The sequence below is a fragment of the Schistocerca serialis genome, chromosome 7 (assembly GCF_023864345.2).
Source record: "Schistocerca serialis cubense isolate TAMUIC-IGC-003099 chromosome 7, iqSchSeri2.2, whole genome shotgun sequence".
In the NCBI taxonomy this organism is placed as follows: domain Eukaryota; kingdom Metazoa; phylum Arthropoda; class Insecta; order Orthoptera; family Acrididae; genus Schistocerca; species Schistocerca serialis.
The window spans coordinates 93,212,543-93,236,733 of record NC_064644.1 but is presented as its reverse complement, the minus strand read 5'-3'; the positions used below and the strand labels follow the sequence as shown (position 1 = coordinate 93,236,733).

The 24,191-nt window shown below is 41.7% G+C and overlaps 1 protein-coding gene across 1 annotated transcript in view; it reads right to left on the bottom strand.

Moving 5' to 3' along the window:
• Positions 1–24,191, bottom strand: part of LOC126412379 (odorant receptor coreceptor-like) — a 242,640-nt gene that overhangs the window by 42,436 nt on the left and 176,013 nt on the right. Inside the window, exon 6 of the mRNA XM_050081950.1 lies at positions 959–1,021. Within this exon, the coding sequence (XP_049937907.1) occupies positions 965–1,021 (57 nt within the window). The 3' untranslated portion in view covers positions 959–964. The remainder of the gene's footprint in view (positions 1–958; positions 1,022–24,191) is intronic.

Sequence of the window (24,191 nt, the reverse complement as noted above, 5' to 3'; positions counted from 1 at the left end):
TCGCTCTGCCAGCAACAATGTTTGCTCTTTGATTACATGTCACATTGTGTTGTATGAACTGTGGGCACACACTCACCTACAAATGGTTCCAGTCTAGCAGTGCTCCTCTCTGGCTACTATACTATACTATACTAGGAAAAGAATTACAAATTTTATTCTTTTTTTCATGCACCCCTCACCCTTTTGCTCAATTTCCAGGAAATTCAGTATGCTTTTGTTTCTGACTATTTTCTCTTCTCTACACCTGTTCATTTTTTAAATTGTAGATTATGATTAAATATTTTTTTACATTTTGAACTTCTTGCTGGGTTTGTCACATGTGATTGTTCACATTTGTTATCACTTTTTCTGTATATATGTGATTAATTTTCAGCTTATATATTATCTACTTCTTACTCTTTCCGTTTTAACTGCCATTGGGAGACATTTTTGATATGTGTATAACACTGGTACTCCTCCGCCACACACTGTTGGGTGGCTTGCAGAGTATAAATGTAGAATGCCTGCCTATACATTGTCACAATATGTTACCAGCATAGGAGCCACTATTTATTATTTTACTAACCTCAAACAAAGGATGGAATGTAATGAGCAGCACTATACCTTTCCCCACCCCTACCCTGCTATTCCTCTCCCTTCATGCCCTTCCTTACCCTCAACACCCGGTTGCCTTGACCATCATGTGCTGGTGCTCACAGTCTGGCTTCAGCAGCCAGCGATTGTGTGTGTGTGTGTGTGTGTGTGTGTGTGTGTGTGTGTGTGTGTGTGTGTTTGTTTGTTGTCTATTTTCAACAAAGGCCTTGTTGGCCGAAAGCTCACTTTCCGACAGTCTTTTTGTTGTGCCTATCTACGACACAGCATCTCCGCTATATGGTCAGTACCAACTATCCTTTTTATCACTCTCAGTATTTTAGTTACTCTTTATGAAAAATACTACAGTTCAATTGGAATTACATACCTTTCATTATCCATCTCGTATTTGTCTTAGAACTGTGAAGTATGAAAAAGATCGGCTCAGCATCTGCAAAAGAGGAATCACTTGTGTTATTCAGTTCTAAGTTCCAATAAACGTTAGCTAACATCTTGAAATAATAGCTCAGTGACATGTATAGTAGTATAGATAGATGCTGTTCAAAACCAGTGATCCAGATGCCCAAATGTTAGTAGCTTCAGCAAAAAGCCTGGGTTAGTTTAGAATATTTTTTGAAAGTCAGAAGAGTTTGTAAGGTATGTTATATGTTGTCATAATAATAAAATGCAGTGCAGTAGCACCTGTGAGGGGTTTGTTTAAATTACAGTAGTGGCTGGTGATCTCACTTTGGCATTAGATGTGTATCCGAGAGATCATATAATGAATATGAAAATGTATATTATCAAATGATAGAATGTAAAAGTGGGTCTTATTGAGTGCCACATGTTAATAAATCAGCATATTCATCTTAAAACATTCATCGCTATCAGTAAAAATCATTTCTGATTGTGGTTGGTATCCAACCTCTAGCATGATGACAAGGTTCCTTTCCAACCTGGAATATATTAACTAAATTAAAATTGTTTGTCTGGTGCAACCATCAAAACAGAACAGAACTATAAGGCGAGAATCTTATGAGCTATATGATTTTATTAAACAAAATCGAGTTTTCGGTAGGCACATGAACAAGACTGAAACCATTTGAGGAAAAGTACCACCACAGCTGTATCTTGAGAATGTTTTTTATCGTCTCACACAACTAGTTTCGGTGGCATATTACCACCATTCTCGCACTCTGACACTGCCGAAAGAGTAGTAGAATTCCTTTGCACATTTATTGTGGAGTCCTTGTCACTAGTATACTTGGGCTAGCTTTCCTCGGGAGACTGTGAGGAAAGCTAGCCCATGTGTACTAATGACAAGGACTCCACAACAGATGCACAAAGAAGTTCTAGTACTCTTTTGGCTGCACAGGGGCCTGAGGATGGCAGTAATGTGCTGCGAAAACTAGTCCTGTCAGACAATAAAGACATTCTCAAGACACAGCTGCCTGGTACTTTCCTCATATACACTGAAATGCGAAGATATAGGCATGCATATTCTAATACAGAGTTATGTAAACAAGCAGAATATGGCGCTGCCATTGGCAGTTCCTATATAAGACAACAAGTGTCTGGTGCAATTGTTAGATCAGTTACTGCTGCTATAATATCAGGTTATCAAGATTTGAGTGAGTTTGAATGTGATGTTATAGTCGGCGCCCAGGTGATGGGACACATCATCTCTGAGGTAGTGATGAAGTTGGGATTTTCCCGTGCAACCATTTCACGAGTGTACCATGAATATTAGGAACTCGATAAAACATCAAATATCTGACATCACTGTGGCCAGAAAAAGATCCTGCAAGAATGGGACCAACAGTGACTGAAGAGAATCATTCAAAATGACAGAAGTGCAACGATTCTGCAAATTGCTGCAGATTTCAATGCTGGGTCATCATCAAGTGTCAGCGTGTGAACCATCCAACAATACATCATCGATATGGACTTTTTGGGGTGAAAGGCCACTTATGTACCCTTGATGACTGCACAACGCAAAGCTTTATGCCTCACCTGAGTGCACTGACACCGAAATTGGACTGTTGTTGACTGGAAACATTTTGCCTGGTCGGATGAGCCTCATTTCAAATTGTATGTAGCAAACGAACATGTACAGGTATGGAGACAACCTCATGAATCCATGGACCCTATGTGTCAGCAGGGGACTGTTCAACCTGGTGGAGGCTCTATAATGTTAAGAGACGTGTGCAGCTGAAGTGATATGGAACCTCTTACAGGTGACACGTATGTAAGCATCCTATCTGATCACCTGCATCCTTTCATATCCATTGTGCTTTCCCATGGACTTGAGCAAATCCAGCAGGACAGTGCAACACCTCATACATCCCGAATTGCTACAGAGTGGCTCCAGGAACACTCTTCTGAGTTCAAACACTTCCGCTGGCCACCAAACTCCCCAGATGTGAAGCTCTACTGGGATGATGAGTTGTGTTGGTTGAGAGGAGGAAGATGGTGGGAAGCAGGAGGGAGAGTTAGAGGATGGAATGAATGATGGCTGGGAGAGAGTGGTAGTAGGGACACAGAACAGGTATGCGGTACCTGTGGGCTCATTCTGGTGCAGGCAGTGCAGGGAGGTGGTGGTCCATGTGCTGCACAAGTGGCATAGAGGAGTTGATTGGGAGGAAGAAGTAGAACAGAGGAAGAGGGAGACTGCAGAGAAGAGGTAGTGGGTTTTAGAATCAGGAGGATGTTGGGAAAGGTTAGGGAAAGGTAGCATTCCATGGCCACAAAGTCCTGGGCATGGAGGATATTGGTGTACAAGGATGTCACATCCACAATGACCAGTAAGGAGACTGGTGGTAACAGGACATGAACCGTAAAATGGTGAAGGAAGTGAGCAGTGTCTTGAATGTAGAATATGAGGTTATGGGCTATAGTTTTGAGGTGTTGGTCACCAAAGGCAGAGGTTTGTTCTGTGAGAGCATTGTATGCAGCCAAAATGGGACAGCCAGTGGGGAGATGTGTGGGGTTGAGCTTGTGGAGTTGGGGAGCAGGTAAAAGTTAGGTGTGCATGGGGTTCCTTGCTTGAGGAGGGAGATGGATTCAGGTGCCTGGTCATGGGTTGGACCTATGGCCTTGAGGATCTGCTGGAGGTCATCTTGGACTTGTGGAATGGGAACATGGTTGTAAGGTTTGTATGCACAGGCTTAGGATGGTTGAAGAAGAACCTCATCCACATAGTGATAATGATACATAATCGCTGTGGTAGAGCCATTGTCTGTGGAAAGGATGGTAAGGCCTTGATTGGTTTTCAGGTTAGACATAGGTGTGTATTCCTTAGGAGTGTTATTGAACTAACAGCAGAGGATTTAGCAAATAAGAGTAAGGTCAGGTTAGAGGTGAGGAATTTCTGAAAGATTACCAGAGGGTAGTGTGGAAGGGCAGGAGGAGGATCATTGTTGGAATGATGTTGGAACTATTGTAAACAATGTTCTAAGCAGGGTTTTGGTTAACTGTTGTCAGTGGGGGGTGGGGGATGTGGTGAAAAATGTTTCTACTGGAGAAAGAAAATAATGACCATTACAAATCCAGAATAGTTAAATTTAGATTTTGGATTAAAGTTGAGATCTTTAGAAGGCACTGGGACTTCTGCAGGGTTCAGAGTTTTGGCAGAAAGGTTGATAACAACCATACAAGATGAGTGTTCAAGAGTATCAGTGTGTTTTGTGAAGGTGGAGGAAGGTTTGTTTTGGGATGTGGAAGGTGGAGTAAGTCAGCAAGGCATTGTTTGGGAGCTATGATAGTCGAATGGGGGGGGTCATGTCCATGTGGTAAACTCTTCTTGGCTGTAGGTAATCCTATGCGGACAGAAGACGTGAGTGACTGGAACATATTCCTCAGATGGTACTAGGAATGCTGTTCCAGTTGTTGAAGGGTGTGAGTTTCTGTTTCAGTGGTAGCATCTAGGAAGTTGTGGTCACGGGTGGGAATGGAAAAGTTGAAGGTTCTTTCAGTAGGATGGGTGGCAACCCAACATGCCAATTTCAATGGCAGTCCCATGAGATGGGACACCATGTGCCAGACTTTTATTTCAGATAGAGGATGTGTGGTTAGAGTTTTGCTAGAGCTAAAGAGAGCTTTCAGAATTGGCAGAGGTAAAATTCATGGTGGGATGGTTGGAAGACAAGAAGAGTGACTGAATAAAGGGTTGAAAATAAGAGGGTGAAAAGCTACAGTCTGTCATAAGGAAAATAAGATGGTAGGCAGCATATAGAGAGCTATGTGTACATTAGAAGGAAGGTCACATAACGTCTTAAAGAAGCAGGCAATAGTAGCCTCACTGGTAAATAGAAATGTTCGATGGCAAATTGACACATGCCACAGTAAAAAAACACTTGGGATCGTACTATGCAATTTTAAATAAAGACCCTTTCTAAGCCAACAGTTAAGTTGGGCTGCACGAGTTGGTAGAAGAGAATATGTTAAAAACAGCACTGGAATTAAATAATCAGAAAGGGGCAATTACCATGAAAGCAGGGAGTAGTAGTAGACCACTTATTAGCATGGTTCGGCCATTATAATAGGGTATTAAAATTGTGCAACCTAAGAATGACTGGTGTGCGCTTTGAAGGCAGGCACTGAAAGGAGAAGAAAGTATGACATATTAAAGAATAGAGTGTGAATTGGTAATGGATAACAATAATGCAAATCCCTCAATGGAATAATACATAAAATAAGGGAAAGACAACTTCTCACCTTTAGCGATCTGTTGTTTGATGTGTAGAAACATGTAACAAAAAATAGTATTCACACTAGCTTTAGAACTCTTGCTCTTTTTCTACCAAAAATTACACACATCCTCACACACAGACATCCAAGTACACACTGCTGATCACTGAGAGCAGTTGTCCAGGTAGGTGGAGGTGGGGAGGGGTTAGCGGAATATAGCGGGACAGAGTAAGGCACATAGAATGCAGGATATGCTGGAGAGAGAATTCCTACATGCATAATTCATAGAAACTAGTGCTGGAGGATAGTATCCAAATGGCTTACTTTTCATGCCCACACATAACGCAATACAGCAATTGCAGCATAGATGACATATAACATGGCTGCTTTCACACATGGCCTGCATTTTACTGGATAGGAAATGGCTGTAACTGGACTGTGTCAGTGGTGATGGGTGGGTATTTGAGACAGGTTTTGTGCCTGGGTTGACCACAAGGGAATAATCCACTGTGTCCAGGATTGCAATAGGCATGGGCAAGGATATTCTGTGGGTCAGGTGCTGGATGAAACACTACTTTGGGTGAAGCGGGTAGGATTTTGTGTAGGATATCCCTTATCTCAGGGCACAACGAGAGGTATTTGAAGTCCTGGTGAAGAATGTGCCTGATCTTTTCAAGACCAGGGAGATACTGGGTGATAGAAAAGTGCTGGTCGGTGGCTGGTTAACAGGTTTACTGGTGTCAGAGGAGGATATGGTATTTGAGATCTGTTTATGGATGAACTGGATAAAATATTGTCTACCAATAAAGGCTCTTATAAGCTTTTCGGTATATTTTGATGACTCCTGCTTTCCACTGCAGATGCAACATCCACAGATTGTGAGGCTATGAGGAAGAGCCCATTTGACATGGAACGTGTGACAGCTGTAAAAGTGGAGGTAATGTTTCTAATTTTTGATTTGTAATCAAAAACAAGTGTTTTGCTGAAATAATAAGTTTTGATATAACTGTTTTGTTCTAAAAATCTTATTATTCTGATTATTAAAGTAGTAATGAGTTTGCCTCTGGTGAAGAAGAATGCAGGGAAAAACAAATTGAAATTGCAGTATTAAAATTAAAAGTGGTTGTCAAGAGTATCATTACATTCCATCAGAGGAGCCAACAATAGGTCATACAGTAAACATTGTTGAATGACAAGGAAGAATTAGCATAGTGAACAACGCCATTGGACTGAAGTGTTTAACAAACTGTGAAATGAGAAAAGGAATAAATTTACATGCAGAACCATTGCGGCCATTGCAATAACATTATGGAGCAGTTTTCAGCAATGCAGAGCACAGTATGCTGTTTAGCCACAGTAGTTTCAGACAACAAAAAGTGTCACTAGTAGCAATAACATTGTTTTGCCTAGCATAGTTGCAGTAGAATTTTGATAGATAACATTTATAGTTATGGTTGTTAATAGTGTATGAAGATTTAGACCTAACTGTGTTGTAACTGCATCTTACTTCTTTCTTCAAGTTGAGTGATGATTGTTAAAACTTTTGTTCCAAATTATCATCTTGACTGAAACATGAGAAATGTTTCATGGAATAAATAAGAAGCAATATAATAACAAAATAGTATAAGGGAATTAAGCTAAAGATTCAGGGTTTTTTGAATGGTAGTGACACCAGAGTGGAGGAGAATCTTACATACACTACAGGGTGTATACAAACCAGGAGATCTGGGAAAAACACGGGAATTTTTTCATCCGGGAGAAAACCGGAAAAAACCCAGGAATTGTTTAGAATTCCGGGAATTTTTCATTGTTTTAGTTTTCAATTAAATTCTTGTGATTTTGGCTGGTAAGAACCAATACACTAACAAAGGATATTACTGTATCCCCCTACTGCAGAATAATACTGCAGCAACAAAACATGAACGAGAGAAGAAAAAAAAAAGAAACGAAAATAAAACTTAAGTTGCGAAGGAAATACGCCGTATAACAACAAAACAGTGCTCATACAAGCGTCTGCAAACAGCAAAGTGTGTCAAAGGCTTTAGGAAGGCTATGCAATGCTTTGTAACAACAAATTGCCTCCGATGAGCGTGGCATGACAACTTTTTAAATTAGATTAGCAGTCGCGGGAGGGCTCTTGCGCATGCGCAGTTAAGTCGCGTATGAGTAGTACCTTCTCCCGCTTCTGGTTACAGAAGTGTGGCTGGGTGCCACTACTTAATATTGCCCTGGTTCGAAAATTAGTAAATCTGGGGCTGATGCACAGAGCAGTCTCAGTTGTGGTGGGGAGGTGGGTCATCTCCACGTGACCTGTGTTTACGTTTAGTGATTTTTGTTGTTTCCTCTTTGTTTATTGCTCTCACGTTAAATGATAACAAAATGGATTTTTGTGGCCGGGAGCTATCAAATGAATTAAAATACGTTCGCGTAATAACGGAAGGCTAAAATATGTTATTAGTTTTAGATTTTATTTCCACCTTTCTGACAGTGAAACATTAATCACCTTACAGAACAAGGAAGTTATTTTTGCCGGTTTGCTAAAGAGATTTGGCTTTTATTAATCTTTTCTGTTGAGGCAGTCAATTTATTTGAAATGAAGTGTTTAATTTCACACTATTGGCTAGTTTCAACTGTTCGCTGCACTTCAAGTGCACGTATGGCATTATGCCATAATAAAGGACCAAACATGAGATAATACAGTACTGGTACTCCAAGAAAATTTACATACGAATGTGCATTTTAAGCCGAATTATGCGTTTTAGTATGGTTCACGAAATTCCAATGCTCTTGAAGTATCCTCTGATGTCTTGTTTCTTTTATGATGTAATTTAAGATCTTTTAATATCTTACACGTACGAACTATGGGCTTCCTGCGTCGTCATAGCTGCCCAAGTACGGTGACGCTTGTTATCTGGCGCTCTCTTGCAACTGCTGAAACGAACGTATTTCTAACAGGTCGCGGGAAATTATTGTGAATGGTGGTTTGAAAAGCGTTACATTGAAAGCAGATTTCCTTTTACGTAAGATGAGGTATGTGCGAGAATGTATGATGAATTTCTTAAATCACAACGCGTTTGATTCTCATTTAAAAATCAACTCTTTGAGGACGACCATTTAGAAGAATTTTGACCCCAGAAGATCAGACATTTACATCGTTATTAAAAATTTTACTGGCACATTTGTGTGATGTATCTTAAAGTGTAACAAGCGCGCTACGTAACAGTGATCTTGCTATTGGCTGACTACATCACGTGTCCTGTGCTGTCATCAGCTGGCGAGATCACGTGACATGAGCTATGACTGGCTTACAAAAACGCTTCACAATCTCGATTTCAATGCTTCGGAAAGTGACATGCAGTGATTGGTGGAATTCGAATTTACACCTTCGTAATACAAAAATATGCAGCGTACATGTTGCTGCACATCAAAGGTCTTTCAAAAGGTGTTTTTCCTCCTGAGTTTCGTTTTCTAAAGTGCCGGAAAATTCTAATCCGGTATATATAAAACCATAAACATTCAAAGGATTTATGAGTTTTACAGTGCCGCATAAGAGTGTACTGTCACTTAACATGGAAAAAGTGTATTTTCACCCGTGAGAAAGTGTATTTTTTAACTGGGAAATCTGGGAAGTTTTTTCCCTTGTCCACGTATACACCCTGCACTAGTATACCTTGTACAGGGTCACAAAAGTTCAACAAATGGAAGGAAAGTCTAGTACTGAATTGGAGCTACAAAATCAAATTGGCACATACAATTGGCTTTAATAATGCAGGAGAAAGAATAATGAGAGGCACACTGTATAAAATAGAGGAAAGAATGGGGGACACAACAGCTAAAGGAGAATTAACAACTTAAAGAAATTCTTGATCAATACTTTGTAAGCCAGAAGAAAGTACAGCCAAATGTGAGGAATTAGGAACAAGCATTCAGGGGAGAATATCTGAATTGGAAGGAGGGCTACAAAATGTAATCAAACAGTCACAGCTGTGGGAGAGAAATCTGAGTAAGCAGAAATTTATCGAAGAAAGAATACTCAAAATTAGAACATGACACACAAGAAGTGCATAGTAATGTAATCAAAATTGAGAAGGCAGAAGCTAAAACACAAGAAATGTGATGGGCTTTGGAAACAAATGGAAAATGTGAGGAATGAAATAACCACAAACAGCAACAAGATTAAAGGAGCCATACAAGGAAGGATTAAAAAGGAATTACAGGCAAAGTCATCTAGTGTACATAGTAGAATCATACTTGGAAGGTGTCAAGAGTCTCAGTTAAGGTGAATCAACAAACCTTCTCTGAAAGGCTTGCTCCATCCTTTTGCAATTTTTGGTAAACTTCAAGTGAAGCTGGCCAATTGGTTGGATGGAAAAGGATCAGTTGTGAATCAAAGAACTAACAAGAGGTGCAGTCATCTGGCGTATGTGTGTAGGAATGACATTACAAAGCTACACAGATTTTGAGGTGGCATATCTGGAAGAATATTGGTCAGAGGAAAAACCGACTGAAATAAAGCTAATGTTAATAAGTGGAGCAAAATGCTGCAATGAGAACATAGGCAGAGAGAATGCAGGGTGATGAAAAAAAAGTAAAACAAGAACAACATGAAGAAGAAGAAGAAGAAGAAGAAGAAGAAGGAGACTAAAGATTTATGACTGTCTCGGAAACATAAAATGTGTAAAAAGAAGAAAATATGCAATACATTTTATGGTGTGACAAAATCAGAATAAAGAACAAAAAGACAAATCGTAAGCCTCATTATGCAGTGGTAATAGCCCAAACATAGTACAGCATGTAGTTCTCTTATGATGGCCACAGAGGACTATTTGGCAAAGTATGTATAACTATGTGGCTTCAGGCTGGTAAAGTCCCACCAAGGTTGTATAACGAGATTTTGAAACTGCTGGGGAAGCAGAGATTGTTGCACACTCAGTTAAAAAAAGAACTCGCAAATGACAACAGGCAATAGTTAGTAGAAATTTGTTCATCTGTAAAAATTTTAAAGCACAAAGCTTACGACAACTACCACCACATGGAAACCCTCGCTTTTACAGAAAGCACTCTGTGACATTGGTCCCTTATTTAGCTTACATTTATCACAAATCTCTCACCCAGTGCAGAGTCCCAAGTGATTGGAAAAAATGTAGTTGGCTCCAGTATATAAGAAGGATAAAAGAAAGGACCCACAGAATTACAAACCAATGTCCTTAACATCAGTTTGCTGCAGAATTCTTGAACATATTCCCAGTCAGAATATAACAGATTTTCTTGAGAGATGAAAGAGCTTCTGTTCATAAATCAGCAAGGATTAAAGAACTATCACATGTGTGAAACTCAGCTTGCCCTTTCCTCACAATGATATACAGTGAATCATGGATGGAGGGCAACAGGCAGATTTCATATTCCTAGATTTACAAAAAGCTTTCGACACGGTGCCCCCACACCAGACTGTTAACAAGGGTACAAGCATACAAAATAGCTTGCCGGATATGCCAGTGGCTCAAAAACTTCTTAAGTAATAGAGCCCAGTATATTGTCCTCAATGGCAACAAGAGTTCGTGAGAGGTAAGAGTATCATCAGGGGTGTCCCAGAGAAATGTGATAGCCCCAGTCTTATTCTCTCTATATGTACGAGGGTTGCCCATAAATTAAGATCTCTAATGCTTTTTCACACAGTAAACATCTTTTTATTGCAAAACCAATTACAGATTCGGAAAGCTTGGACGTGTAGCTATTTTTCAATGTAGTCCCTGTCATGATTGATGCATTTTTGGAGATACTTTGGAAGTTTTTTCATACCTGCATTGTACCACTCTCCTGCTGACTTGTGTAGTAAGAAAAGGACAGCTGTCTTCAGCTCTTCATCACGTGAGAATATCATCCCCCCCCCCCCCTTCTTCCCCCAGTGTTGTTTCAAGTTGGGGTACAAATAGTAGTCACTGGGAGCCAAATCAGGGCTGTATGGAGGATTGTCAATGATTTCCCACCCGAATTTGTCGATGAGATTGTTGCCTTCTGGGAAAGTAAGTGCAGGTATTGCCATGGAGCAAACAAACTCAACTTTGTCAGCCAATTTTGTTCTGTATAGCCCAGCGTAGGTTTGTTAGTGTCTTGCAGTTCCTTGTCACATTGATTGTTGTACCTCTTTCCAGGTAGTTGACCAGCAGAACACCTTTCCTATCCCAGAATACCAACGCCAACACCTTCGCCGCTGACGGCATTTGCTAGATCTTCTTGACTTTTGGAGAACCAGAATGCTTCCATTTGTTTTATTGTTCCTTAGTCTCTGGCATTAAGTAGTGGACCCAAGTCTTGTTCCCAGGTACAATTGAATCCAGAAATTCCTCACCCTGTTGCCGGTAACAGTGCAGAAACTCATGGGCACTTTGAATGCACTTCTTTTTTGTGTTCATCACTGAACATCCAAACTAGTTATCATCCATGTTTCACTTCCATACATGGCTACGCTCCATACAAATACTTTCAGAAACGACTTCCTGACACTTAAATCTATACATGATGTTAACAAATTTCTCTTCTTCAGAAACGCTTTCCTTGCCATTGACAGTCTACATTTTATATCCTCTCTACTTCGACCATCATCAGTTATTTTGCTCCCCAAATAGCAAAACTCCTTTACTACTTTAAGTGTCTCATTTCCTAATCTAATTCCCTCAGCATCACCTGACTTAATTTGACTACATTCCATTATCCTCGTTTTGCTTTTGTTGATGTTCATCTTATACCCTCCTTTCATGACACTGTCCATTCCTTTCAACTGCCCTTCCAAGTCCTTTGCTGTCTCTGACAGAATTACAATGTCATCGGCGAACCTCAAAGTTTTTATTTCTTCTCCATGGATTTTAATACCTACTCCAAACTTTTCTTTTGTTTCCTCCACTGCTTGCTCAATATACAGATTGAATAACGTTGGGGAGAGGCTACAACCCTGTCTCACTCCCTTCCCAACCACTGCTTCCCTTTCATGTCCCTCGACTCTTATAACTGCCATCTGATTTCTGCACAAATTGTAAATAGCCTTTCACTCCCTGTATTTTACCCCAGCCACCTTCAGAATTTGAAAGAGAGTATTCCAGTCAACACTGTCAAAAGCTTTCTCCAAGTCTACAAATGCTAGAAATGTAGTTTTGTCTTTCCTTAATCTAGCTTCTAAGATCAGTCGTAGGGTCAGTATTGCCTCACGTGTTCCAATATTTCTACGGAATCCAAACTGATCTTCCCCGAGGTCAGCTTCTACCAGTTTTTCCATTCGTCTGTAGAGAATACGCATTAGTATTTTGCATCCATGACTTATTAAACTGATTGTTTGGTAATTTGTACATCTGTCAGCACCTGCTTCCTTTGGGATCGGGATTATTACATTCTTCTTGAAGTCTGAGGGTATTTTGCCTGTCTCATACATCTTGCTCACCAGATGGTAGAGTTTTGTCAGGACTGGCTCTCCCAAGGCTGTTAGTAGTTCTAATGGAATGTTATCTACTCCCGGGGCCTTGTTTCAACTCAGGTCTTTCAGTGCTCTGTCAAACTCTTCACGCAGTATCGTATCTCCCATTTCATCGTCATCTGCATCCTCTTCCATTTCCATAATATTGTCCTCAAGTACACTGCCCTTGTATAGGCCCTCTATACACTCCCTCCACCTTTCTGCTTTCCCATCTTTGCTTAGGACTGGGTTTCCATCTGAGCTCTTGATATTCATACAAGTGGTTCTCTGTTCTCCAAAGGTCTCTTTAATTTTCCTGTAAGCAGTGTCTATCTTACCCCTAGTGAGATAACCCTCTACATCCTTACATTTGTCCTCTAGCCATCCCTGCTTAAAGCTGCATGCCCTCGGGAAAAATTACGGCCGTAGTTTCCCCTTGCTTTCAGCCGTTCGAAATGTGCTGCTACAGAAGAATGCTGAAGATTAGATGGGTAGATCATATAACTAATGAGGAGGTATTGAATAGGGTTGGGGAGAAGAGAAGTTTGTGGCACAACTTAACTAGAAGAAGGGATCGGTTGGTAGGACATGTTCTGAGGCATCAAGGGATCACCAATTTAGTATTGGAGGGCAGCGTGGAGGGTAAAAATCGTAGAGGCAGACCAAGAGATGAATACACTAAGCAGATTCAGAAGGATGTAGGCTGCAGTAGGTACTGAGAGATGAATAAGCTTGCACAGGATAGAGTAGCATGGAGAGCTGCATCAAACCAGTCTCAGGACTGAAGACCACAACAACAACAACAACAACAACACTGAACATCCATGGCACACACCTTGTGATAATTCAAAATGTGCATCGAAATCTTGGCCACTGTAATGTTAGATATGTCTCCTATCAGTTTGGCAATCTCTCATGTACAGTCACATGCCGATCAACAAGCAAAACTTCTTTGACTTTCATCACTGTCTCATCTGAAATTGATGGACACCTGTGGCCGGCCTCATCGTGTATATTTGTATGGCTGTCTGCGAACTCCCTATGCCACTTATGCACATTGTTTGCATCCATACACTTTCCTCCCTACACATTGGTCAACTGGCGATGGACTTCAATAGGGCTTGATCCATTCAACCACAGAAATTTAATCACAGAACGCAATTCACACCTGGTGGGAGCATTGATTTTCCCTTCCATCGTTAACAGCTGCCACACAAAGTATGAGTGTCACAGAGAGATGAGGACTGCAAGAATAGTGGTGTGGAAATCAAGGAACACGATGCTGTTGTCAAATTTAGGCTAGCTCGCTCCCTCTTGACGGAAGCTCATTGGAGACCGTACTTTACAGGCAAATTTCGTAAATGACCTGACGCATGGGGTGAGCAGCAGTCTGTGGCTGTTCCCTGATTTTGCTGTGTTGTGTGGGAAGGTATTATCACTGAGTGGGTGTAGAGCAATACAAGATTATTTGGACAAAATTTCTAGTTGGTGTGATGAATGTCAGTTTGCTCTGAATGTAGAAAAACATAGCTACTATTTTTTGATGAAGGCATCTTGACTTGAAGGTATTATGTTGATACCTTTGATAAACTTATGTATATAAGCCCAGTGTTACAAAAAGGATAGATTGCTGCTAACCCTATTGGGAGGCATTGAGTCACAGACAGGCACAAAAAGAAGATTGCCGCACATTTAAGCTCTCGGCCAAAAAGTCTCCTTCTGAAATAGATAACACACACATTCACAAAATCACAAATGACCACGGTCTCCAGACACTGTGGCCATACTGCAGACTATAACTACACCTACTACCATCTGTTGTGGTTGATTTGGGGGGGGGGGGGGGTAAGGAGGAAGCATAGGGATAGGAGGGATAACAAGGTAGGGGTGGGGGAAGGTGTGGAGACGCTTGTGGGAGCATGCAGGGATGTGGTAAGGAAAGGGTAGTGCTACTAGGTGCAGTCAGGAGGTTTTGGCAGAAGGGGGAGAGAGGGGGGGGGGGGCAGGAAGGGGAAGAGCAAAAAAGGAGAGAAGTGGAAAAAGACTAGTGGCTGTAGAATGAAATTTTCACTCTACAGCAGAGTGTGCGCTAATATGAAACTTCCTGGCAGATTAAAACTGTGTGCCGGACCGAGACTTGAACTCGGGACCTTTGCCTTTTGTGGGCAAGTGCTCTACCAACTGAGCTACCCAAGCATGACTCATGCCCTGTCCCCACAGCTTTAATTCCGCCAGTACCTTGTCTCCTACCTCCCAAACTTCACAGAAGCTCTCCTGCGAACCTTGCAGAACTAGCACTCCTGGAAGAAAGGATATTGCGGAGACAGAGTTCGAGTCTCAGTCCGGCACACAGTTTTAATTTGCCAGGAAGTTTCACCAGTGGCTGTGTTGGAGAAATAGAATGCTGTGTAGTATTGGAGTTTGAGCAGGGGGAAGGAGATAGGTAGGAGGAGGACAGGGAGTATCGAAGGTTGAGGGCAGGGGGATATACTGCAGAGAGAGTTTCCACCTGTGCATCACAAGAAAGCTGGAGTTGTTAACAAGGATCAAGATGGTGCAGTCTGTGAAGCTGTCACTGAAGTAAAGCACATTGTGTTGGGCTCCTTGGTTGGCAGCTATGTGGACCAGTTGTCTCTTGGCCACAGTTTTCAGTGGACATTCATGTGGAAAGCTTGTTAGTTGTCATACCCACATAGGAAGCAGCACAGTGGTTGCAGTTTAGTTCGCAGATTAACTCATTGCTTTCAAAGATAGACGTGCCTTTCATGGGATAGAAGGCGACTATGACCAGACTGAAGTAGGTGATGGTGGGAGGATGTATGGGATCTACATCTACATCTACATCTACATCCATACTCCACAAGCCACCTGACGGTATGTGGCAGAGGGTACCTTGAGTACCTCTATCGGTTCTCCCTTCTATTCCAGTCTCATATTGTTCGTGGAAAGAAGGATTGTCGGTATGCCTCTGTGTGGGCTCTAATCTCTCTGATTTTATCCTCATGGTCTCTTCGCGAGATATACGTAGGAGGGAGCAATATACTGCTTCACTCCTCAGTGAAGGTATGTTCTCGAAACCTCAACAAAAGCCCGTACCGAGCTACTGAGCATCTCTCCTGCAGAGTCTTCCACTGGAGTATATCTATCATCTCCGTAACGCTTTCGCGATTACTAAATGATCCTGCAACTAAGCGCGCTGCTCTCCGTTGGATCTTCTCTATCTTTTCTATCAACCTTATCTGGTACGGATCCCACACTGCTGAGCAGTATTCAAGCAGTGGAAAAGCATACTGTAACCTACTTCCTTTGTTTTCGGATTGCATTTCCTTAGGATTCTTCCAATGAATCTCAGTCTGGCATTTGCTTTACCGGCGATCAACTTTATATGATCATTCCATTTTAAATCACTCCTAATGCGTACTCCCAGATAATTTATGGAATTAACTGCTTCCAGTTGCTGACCCGCTATATTGTAGCTAAATGATACGGGATCTTTCTTTCTATGTATTCGCAGCACATTACACTTGTCTACATTGTGATTCAATTGCCATTCCCTGCACCATGCGTCAATTCGCTGCAGATCCTCCTGCATTTCAGTACAATTTTCCATTGTTACAACCTCTCGATATACCACAGCATCATCCGCAAAAAGCCTCAGTGAACTTCTGATGCCATTTACAAGGTCATTTATGTATATTGTGAATAGCAACGGTCCTACGACACTCCCCTGCGGCACACCTGAAATCACTCTTACTTCGGAAGACTTCTCTCCATTGAGAATGACATGCTGCATTCTGTTATCTAGGAACTCTTCAATCCAATCACACAATTGGTTTGATAGTCCATATGCTCTTACTTTGTTCATTAAACGACTGTGGGGAACTGTATCGAACGCCTTGCGGAAGTCAAGAAACATGGCATCTACCTGGGCACCCGTGTCTATGGCCCTCTGAGTCTCATGGACGAATTCACGAGCTGGGTTTCTCATGATTGTCTTTTTTGAAACCCATGCTGATTCCTACAGAGTAGATTTCTAGTCTCCAGAAAAGTCATTATACTTGAACATAATATGTGTTCCAAAATTCTACAACTGATCGACGTTAGAGAGATAGGTCTACAGTTCTGCACATCTGTTCGGTGTCCCTTCTTGAAAACGGGGATAACCTGTGCCCTTTTCCAATCCTTTGGAATGCTACGCTCTTCTAGAGACCTACGGTACACCACTGCAAGAAGGGGGGCAAGTTCCTACATGTACTCTGTGTAAAATCGAACTGGTATACCATCAGGTCCAGCGGCCTTTCCTCTTTTGAGCGATTTTAATTGTTTCTCTATCCCTCTGTCGGCTATTTCGATATCTACCATTTTGTCATCTGTGCGACAACCTAGAGAATTCTTTAGGATTCTTAGGATTTTCTGCCAAGACAGTACATAGAACTTTACTTTCAAATTCATTGAATGCCTCTCGCATAGCCCTCCTCACACTACATTTCACTTCACGTAATTTTTGTTTGTCCGCAAGGCTTTGGCTATGTTTATGTTTGCTGTGAAGTTCCCTTTGCTTCCGCAGCAGTTTTCTAACTTGGTTGTTGTACCACGGTGACTCTTTTCCATCTCTTACAATCTGGCTTGGCACATACTCATCTAACGCATATTGTACGATGGTTTTGAACTTTGTCCACTGATCCTCAACACTATCTGTACTTGAGACAAAACTTTTGTGTTGAGCTGTCAGGTACTCTCAAATCTGCTTTTTGTCACATTTGCTAAACAGAAAAATCTTCCTACCTCTTTTAATATTTCTATTTACGGCTGAAATCATCGATGCAGTAACCGCTTTATGATCGCTGATTCCCTGTTCTGCGTTAACTGTTTCAAATAGTTCGGATCTGTTTGTCACCAGAAGGTCTAATATGTTATCGCCGTGAGTCGGTTCTCTGCTTAACTGCTCAAGGTAGTTTTCAGATAACGCACGTAAAAAAAATTCACTGGATTCTTAGTCCCTGCCACCCGTTATAAACGTTTGAGTCTCCCAGTCTATATCCGGCAAATTAAAATCTCCACCCAGAACTATAACATGGTGGGGAAATCTACTCGAAATATTTTCCAAATTATCCTTCAGGTGCTCAGCCACAACAGCTGCTGAGCCAGAGGGCCTATAGAGACATCCAATTACCATGTCTGAGCCTGCTTTAACTTTGACCATCACCCAAATTATTTCACATTTCGAATCTCCGTCAATTTCCTTCGATACTGTTCCACTTCTTATTGCTATAAACACACCTTCCCCTTCACTGTCCAGCCTGTCTCTGTGGTATACATTCCAATCTGAGTTTAGAATTTAATTACTGTTTACATCTGGTTTCAGCCACCTTTCTGTCCCAAGTTCTATGTGGGCATTGTGACTGTTTATTAATGAGAGCAGTTCTGGGACCTTTCTATAGACACTCCTGCAGTTTACTATTAGCACATTAATATTGTTATTCCCTGTTGCATTTTGCCTACTCCTACCTTGCCGCGTCTCAGGAGGCGTCTTGTCGGGCCTAGGGAGGGAATTTTCTAACCTAAAAAACCCACATGTGCACTCCACACATACTCCGCCACCCTTGTAGCCACTTCCTGCATATAGTGCACACCTGACCTATTCAGGGGGAACCTACATTTCTCCACCTGATAGTGGAGGTTGAGAAATTTGCACCCCAGATCTTCGCAGAATTGTCTGAGCCTCTGGTTTGAGCCTTCCACTCGGCTCCAAACCAGAGGACCGCAATCGGTTCTGGGAACGATACTACAAATAGTTAGCTCAGATTCCACCCTGTTAGCGAGGCTTTCCGCCTTCACCAACTCCACCAGCCGCCTGTATGAACTGAGGATGGCCTCTGAACCCAGACGGCAGGAGTCATTGGTGCCGACTTGAGCAACAATTTGCAGTTGGGTACAACCAGTGCTCTCTATCGCCGCCGGCAGGGCCTTCTCCACATCTCGGATGAGACCCCCCCTCCCTCCGCAAGCAGACAGAGTGAACACTGGCCTTCTTCCCCGACCTTTCCGCTATTTCCCTAAGTGGCTCCATCACCCGCCTAACGTTGGAGCTCCCAATCACTAATAAACCCCTCCCCCCGTGTGCCTACTCGGACCTTGCTGAAGGAGCGACCACATGTCCACTCACAGGCAGAGCGGGCGATGCCACACGGCCAGCCTCTACATTGACCCACCACCTCGTGCGCCGTGAACGCCGCCGAACCCGCCACTCCCCTCGGGGAAAGGGTGGCCCAGCCGCGCCCGGTACCCGCGACGATGTCTCAACAGCAGGGACAGTGGGTGAAGCACGTAACACCTGGAGTGTACCGTGCAACGCAGCAGACTCCCCACTGCCGCTACACTCCGAGGCAGTAGCCTGAAGACGGCTGACAGCGGCCATCAACACGTTCAGCTGTTCGGGTACAGTGGCCAGCTCCTCCTATATCTGTACACAGCAGTCACACATCCTATCCATCCTAAGAGATCAATTTACTTTAGAGAGTTAATCAACTTTCAACCAGACTGCTAATTCACTATAGGCGGCTGATAGTTGACTAAACTGTGGTTACTAGACACTTCTTGTAGAAAACAATAAAAATAGCACTACCTGTGTCTGGACTGTATTCAAAACAAACACTAGCACTACTGGCACTATGGCTGACTAAGGGGACTCTCTCTGACTGTATACAAAACAAACACGAAATCTATGGAATACTATTACTAGCACTCGACAATTAAAGCTTCCTAAAAGCAAAAACACACGGAAGAAGAAGTGACAAGTAAGAAAAATACAGTTAATACTTAAATTAATGTAGCTCGCTGCACAGCAGATGTGAAGCAGACGGCAGTTATGATGACACTGACACTGATAGGGATTGCATCTAGGTCTATTGCAGGGATATGAGCCGTGAGGCGAGGTCTTAAGAGCTGGGGTGGAGTAGGAGTGGACGAGGACGTTGAGCTGCGGAATACCACTGTGGGACGGTTGGTAAGGATAGTGAGTAGGAGAGTCGGATATTCCTCATTTCGAGGCACAATGAGAGGTAGTCGAAACCCTGTCAAAGAATCACATACATTACCCCAGGCCTACCCTGCATTCCTCCCCATCCCCACTCCGTGCCTCCTACTTACCCCCACTACTCGTTCCGGATTGCTGCTCCTGTCAGGCACAGATGAAGTCCACAGTTCAACCACAGCAGCTGGAGACAGTGGTCAAGTGTGTGTGAGTTGTGTTTGTGTGTATTCTACATTTCAGGAGAAGACCTTTTGGCCAAACATTAAATATATAGCAGTCCCTTGTTGCACCTCTCTGCAACTCAACATCCCTATATAGTGAGTAGCAATCTATCATTTTCAAAATATTGTTACTATTCTATTCTGGACTTTCTGTTTTTTGACTGTGTGTATAAATGCTATTAAGATGTTACCTTACAAGTGAGAATATGTGGGTGTTGCATGATTGAGGGGCAAGTCATTAACATTGTGTTTCCCACTACCTTGAGGGATTTACATTTTTCCTGAGCTGAAGGAGTTTTCTTTTTTTCTCGTTTTTTTCCAAAACTCTGGATAAAGCTGAAAAAGAAACTTCGGCAGGGGAATGTAAGGTCGTGATAGGAGCTCTTGTAATATGTTGGGGTGGGAGTTCTTGTGTAATTGTTTTAGATGACAAAAGCATCCAGACTGCTAAGTAAATGGGAGAAAAGCTGATGTGTATATTAATTATTTGTCATCAGAAATAAATGGCACAGAGTAACAAGAAGTTTTGACATAACTGTTGCCTTCTAAAAGTTTTGTGGTTCCAATCTTTAAAGTCGTAATGTGTGATGTAGAGCATGACCATTCAGTTCCTGCTCCCCCACACCATTACCTTCCAGTCCATACTGTATACCAATTAGGTTCCTTTCGGAGTACACTGATGTAATAGCTCCCTACTTAACAATTATATACAACTGCTTGCTCAATGAAATACCCATATGAAAGACTGAAAAGTTGCACATGTCACACCGATATTCAAGGACAGTAGGAGTAATCCGTTAAATTACAAGCACATATCATTAATCTACAGCCGTAATTTTTCCCAAGGGCATGCAGCTTTACTGTACGATTAAATGATGATGGCGTCCTCTTGGGTACAATATTCCGGAGATAAAATAGTCCCCCATTCGGATCTCCGGGCGGGGACTACTCGAGAGGACATCGTTATCAGGAGAAAGTAAACTGGCGTTCTACGGATTGGAGCATGGAATGTCAGATCCCTTAATCGGGCAGGTAGGTTAGAAAATTTAAAAAGGGAACTGGATAAGTTAAAGTTAGATATAGTGGGAATTAGTGAAGTTCAGTGGCAGGAGGAACAAGACAAATGAAATAGGGGTAATGCTGGAGTAGGTTTAATAATGAATAAAAAAATAGGAGTATGGGTAAGTTACTACAAACAGCATAGTGAACGCATTATTGTGGCCAAGATAGACATGAAGCCCACGCCTACTACAGTAGTACAAGTTTATATGCCAACTAGCTCTGCAGATGACGAAGAAATTGATGAAATGTATGATGAGATAAAAGAAATTATTCAGGTAGTGAGGGAGACGAAAATTTAATAATCATGGGTGACTGGAATTCGAGAGTAGGAAAAGGGAGAGAAGGAAACATAGTAGGTGAATATGGATTGGGGCTAAGAAATGAAAGAGGAAGCTGCCTGGTAGAATTTTGCGCAGAGCATAACTTAATCATAGCTTACACTTGGTTTAAGGATCATGAAAGAAGGTTGTATACATCTAAGAACACTGGAGATACTAAAAGGTATCAGATAGATTATATAATGGTAAGACAGAGATTTAGGAACCAGGTTTTAAATTGTAAGACATTTCCAGGGGCAGATGTGGGCTCTGACCACAATCTATTGGTTATGAACTATAGATTAAAACTGAAGAAACTGCAAAAAGGTGGGAATTTAAGGAGATGGGACCTGGATAAACTGACTAAAACAGAGTTTCAGGGAGAGTATAATGGAACAATTGACAGGAATGGGGAAAAGAAATACAGTAGAAGATGAATGGGTAGCTCTGAGGGATGAAGTAGTGAAGGCAACAGAGGATCAAATAGGTAAAAAGACGAGGGCTAGTAGAAACCCTTGGGTTACAGAAGAAATATTGAATTTAATTGATGAAAGGAGAAAATATAAAAATGCAGTAAATGAAGCAGGCAAAAAGGAATACAAACATCTCAAAAATGATATCGACAGGAAGTGTAAAATGGCTAAGCAGAGATGGCTAGAGGTTAACTGTAAGGATGTAGAGGCTTATCACACTAGGGGTAAGATAGATACTGCCTACAGGAAAATTAAAGAGACCTTTGGAGAAAAGAGAACCACTTGTATGAATATCAGGAGCTCAGATGGAAACCCAGTTCTAAGCAAAGAAGGGAAAGCAGAAAGGTGGGAGTATATAAAGGGTTTATACAAGGGCAATGTACTTGAGGACAATATTATGGAATTGGAGGAGGATGTAGATGAAGATGAAATGGGAGATATGATACTGCATGAAGAGTTTGACAGAGCACTGAAAGACCTGAGTCGAAACAAGGCCCCCGGAGTAGAAAACATTCCATTAGAACTACTGACAGCCTTGGGAGAGCCAGTCCTGACAAAACTCTACCATCTGGTGAGCAAGATGTATGAGACAGGTGAAATACCCTCAGACTTCAAGAAGAATATAATAATTCCAATCCCAAAGAAAGCAGGTGTTGCCAGATGTGAAAATTACTGAACTATCAGTTTAATAAGTCACAGCTGCAAAATACCATTGCGAATTCTTTACAGACGAATGGAAAAACTGATAGAAGCCGACCTCGGGGAAGATCAGTTTGGATTCCATAGATATGTTGGAACACGTGAGGCAATACTGACCCTACGACTTATCTTAGGAGAAAGATTAAAGAAAGGCACACCTATGTTTCTAGCATTTGTAGACTTAGAGAAAGCTTTTGACAATGTTGATTGGAATACTCTCTTTCAAATTCTGAAGGTAGCAGGGGTAAAATACAGGGAGTGAAAGGCTATTTACAATTTGTACAGAAAGCGGATGGCAGTTATAAGAGTCGAGGGACATGAAAGGGAAGCAGTGGTTGGAAAGGGAGTGGGACAGGGTTGTAGCCTATCCCCGATATTATTCAATCTGTATATTGAGCACGCAATAAAAGAAACAAAAGAAAAGTTCGGAGTAGGTATTAAAATCCATGGAGAAGAAATAGAAACTTTGAGTTTCGCCGATGACATGGTAATTCTGTCAGAGACAGCAAAGGACTTGGAAGGCCAGTCCAATGGAATGGACAGTGTCTTGAAAGGAGGGTATAAGATGAACATCAACAAAAGCAAAATGAGGATAATGGAATGTAGTCAAATTAAGTCGGGTGATGCTGAGGGAATTAGATTAGGAAATGAGACACTCAAAGTAGTAAAGGAGTTTTGCTATTTGGGGAGCAAAATATCTGATGATGGTCAAAGTAGAGAGGATATAAAATGTAGACTGGCAATGACAAGGAAAGCGTTTCTGAAGAAGAAAAATTTGTTAACATCGAGTATGGATTTAAATGTCAGGAAGTTGTTTCTGAAAGTATTTGTATGGAGTGTAGCCATGTATGGAAGTGAGATGTGGATGATAAATAGTTTAGACAAGAAGAGAATATAAGCTTGCAAAATATGGTGCTACAGAAGAATGCTGAAGTTTAGATGGGTAGATCACATAACTAATGAGGAGGTATTGAATAGAATTGGGGAGAAGAGGAGCTTGTGGCACAACTTGACTAGAAGAAGGGATCGGTTGGTAGGACATGTTCTGAGACATCGAGGGATTACCAATTTAGTATTGGAGGGCAGCATGGAGGGTAAAAATCGTAAAGGCAGACCAAGATATGAATACACTAAGCAGATTCAGAAGGACGTAGGCTGCAGTAGGTACTGGGAGATGAAGAAGCTTGCACAGGATAGAGTAGCATGTAGAGCTGCATCAAACCAGTCTGAGGACTGTAGACAACAACAACAACAACAACAACAACAACAACATTAATCTCCATATGCATCGGGATTTTGGAACATATATTGTGTTCGAACATTATGAATTATCTTGAAGAAAATGGTCTGTTGACACACAGTCAGCACCGATTGTTTTTGTGAAAGACAACTAGCTCTTTACTCAAATGGAGTTTTGAGTGCTATTGACAAGGGATTTCACATTGATTCTTTACTCGTAGAATTCCAGAAGTGGCTTGAAGTCAGATTGCATGCTTATGGAATATCATCTCAGTTGTGGGATTGGATTTGTGATTTCCTGTCAGAAAGGTCACATTTCATAGTAACTGATTAAACGTCATCAAGTAAAACAAAAGTGATTTCTGGTGTTCCCCAAAGTAGTGTTATAGGCCCTCTGCGGTTCCTTATCTACATAAATGATTTAGGAGAGAATCTGAGCAACTG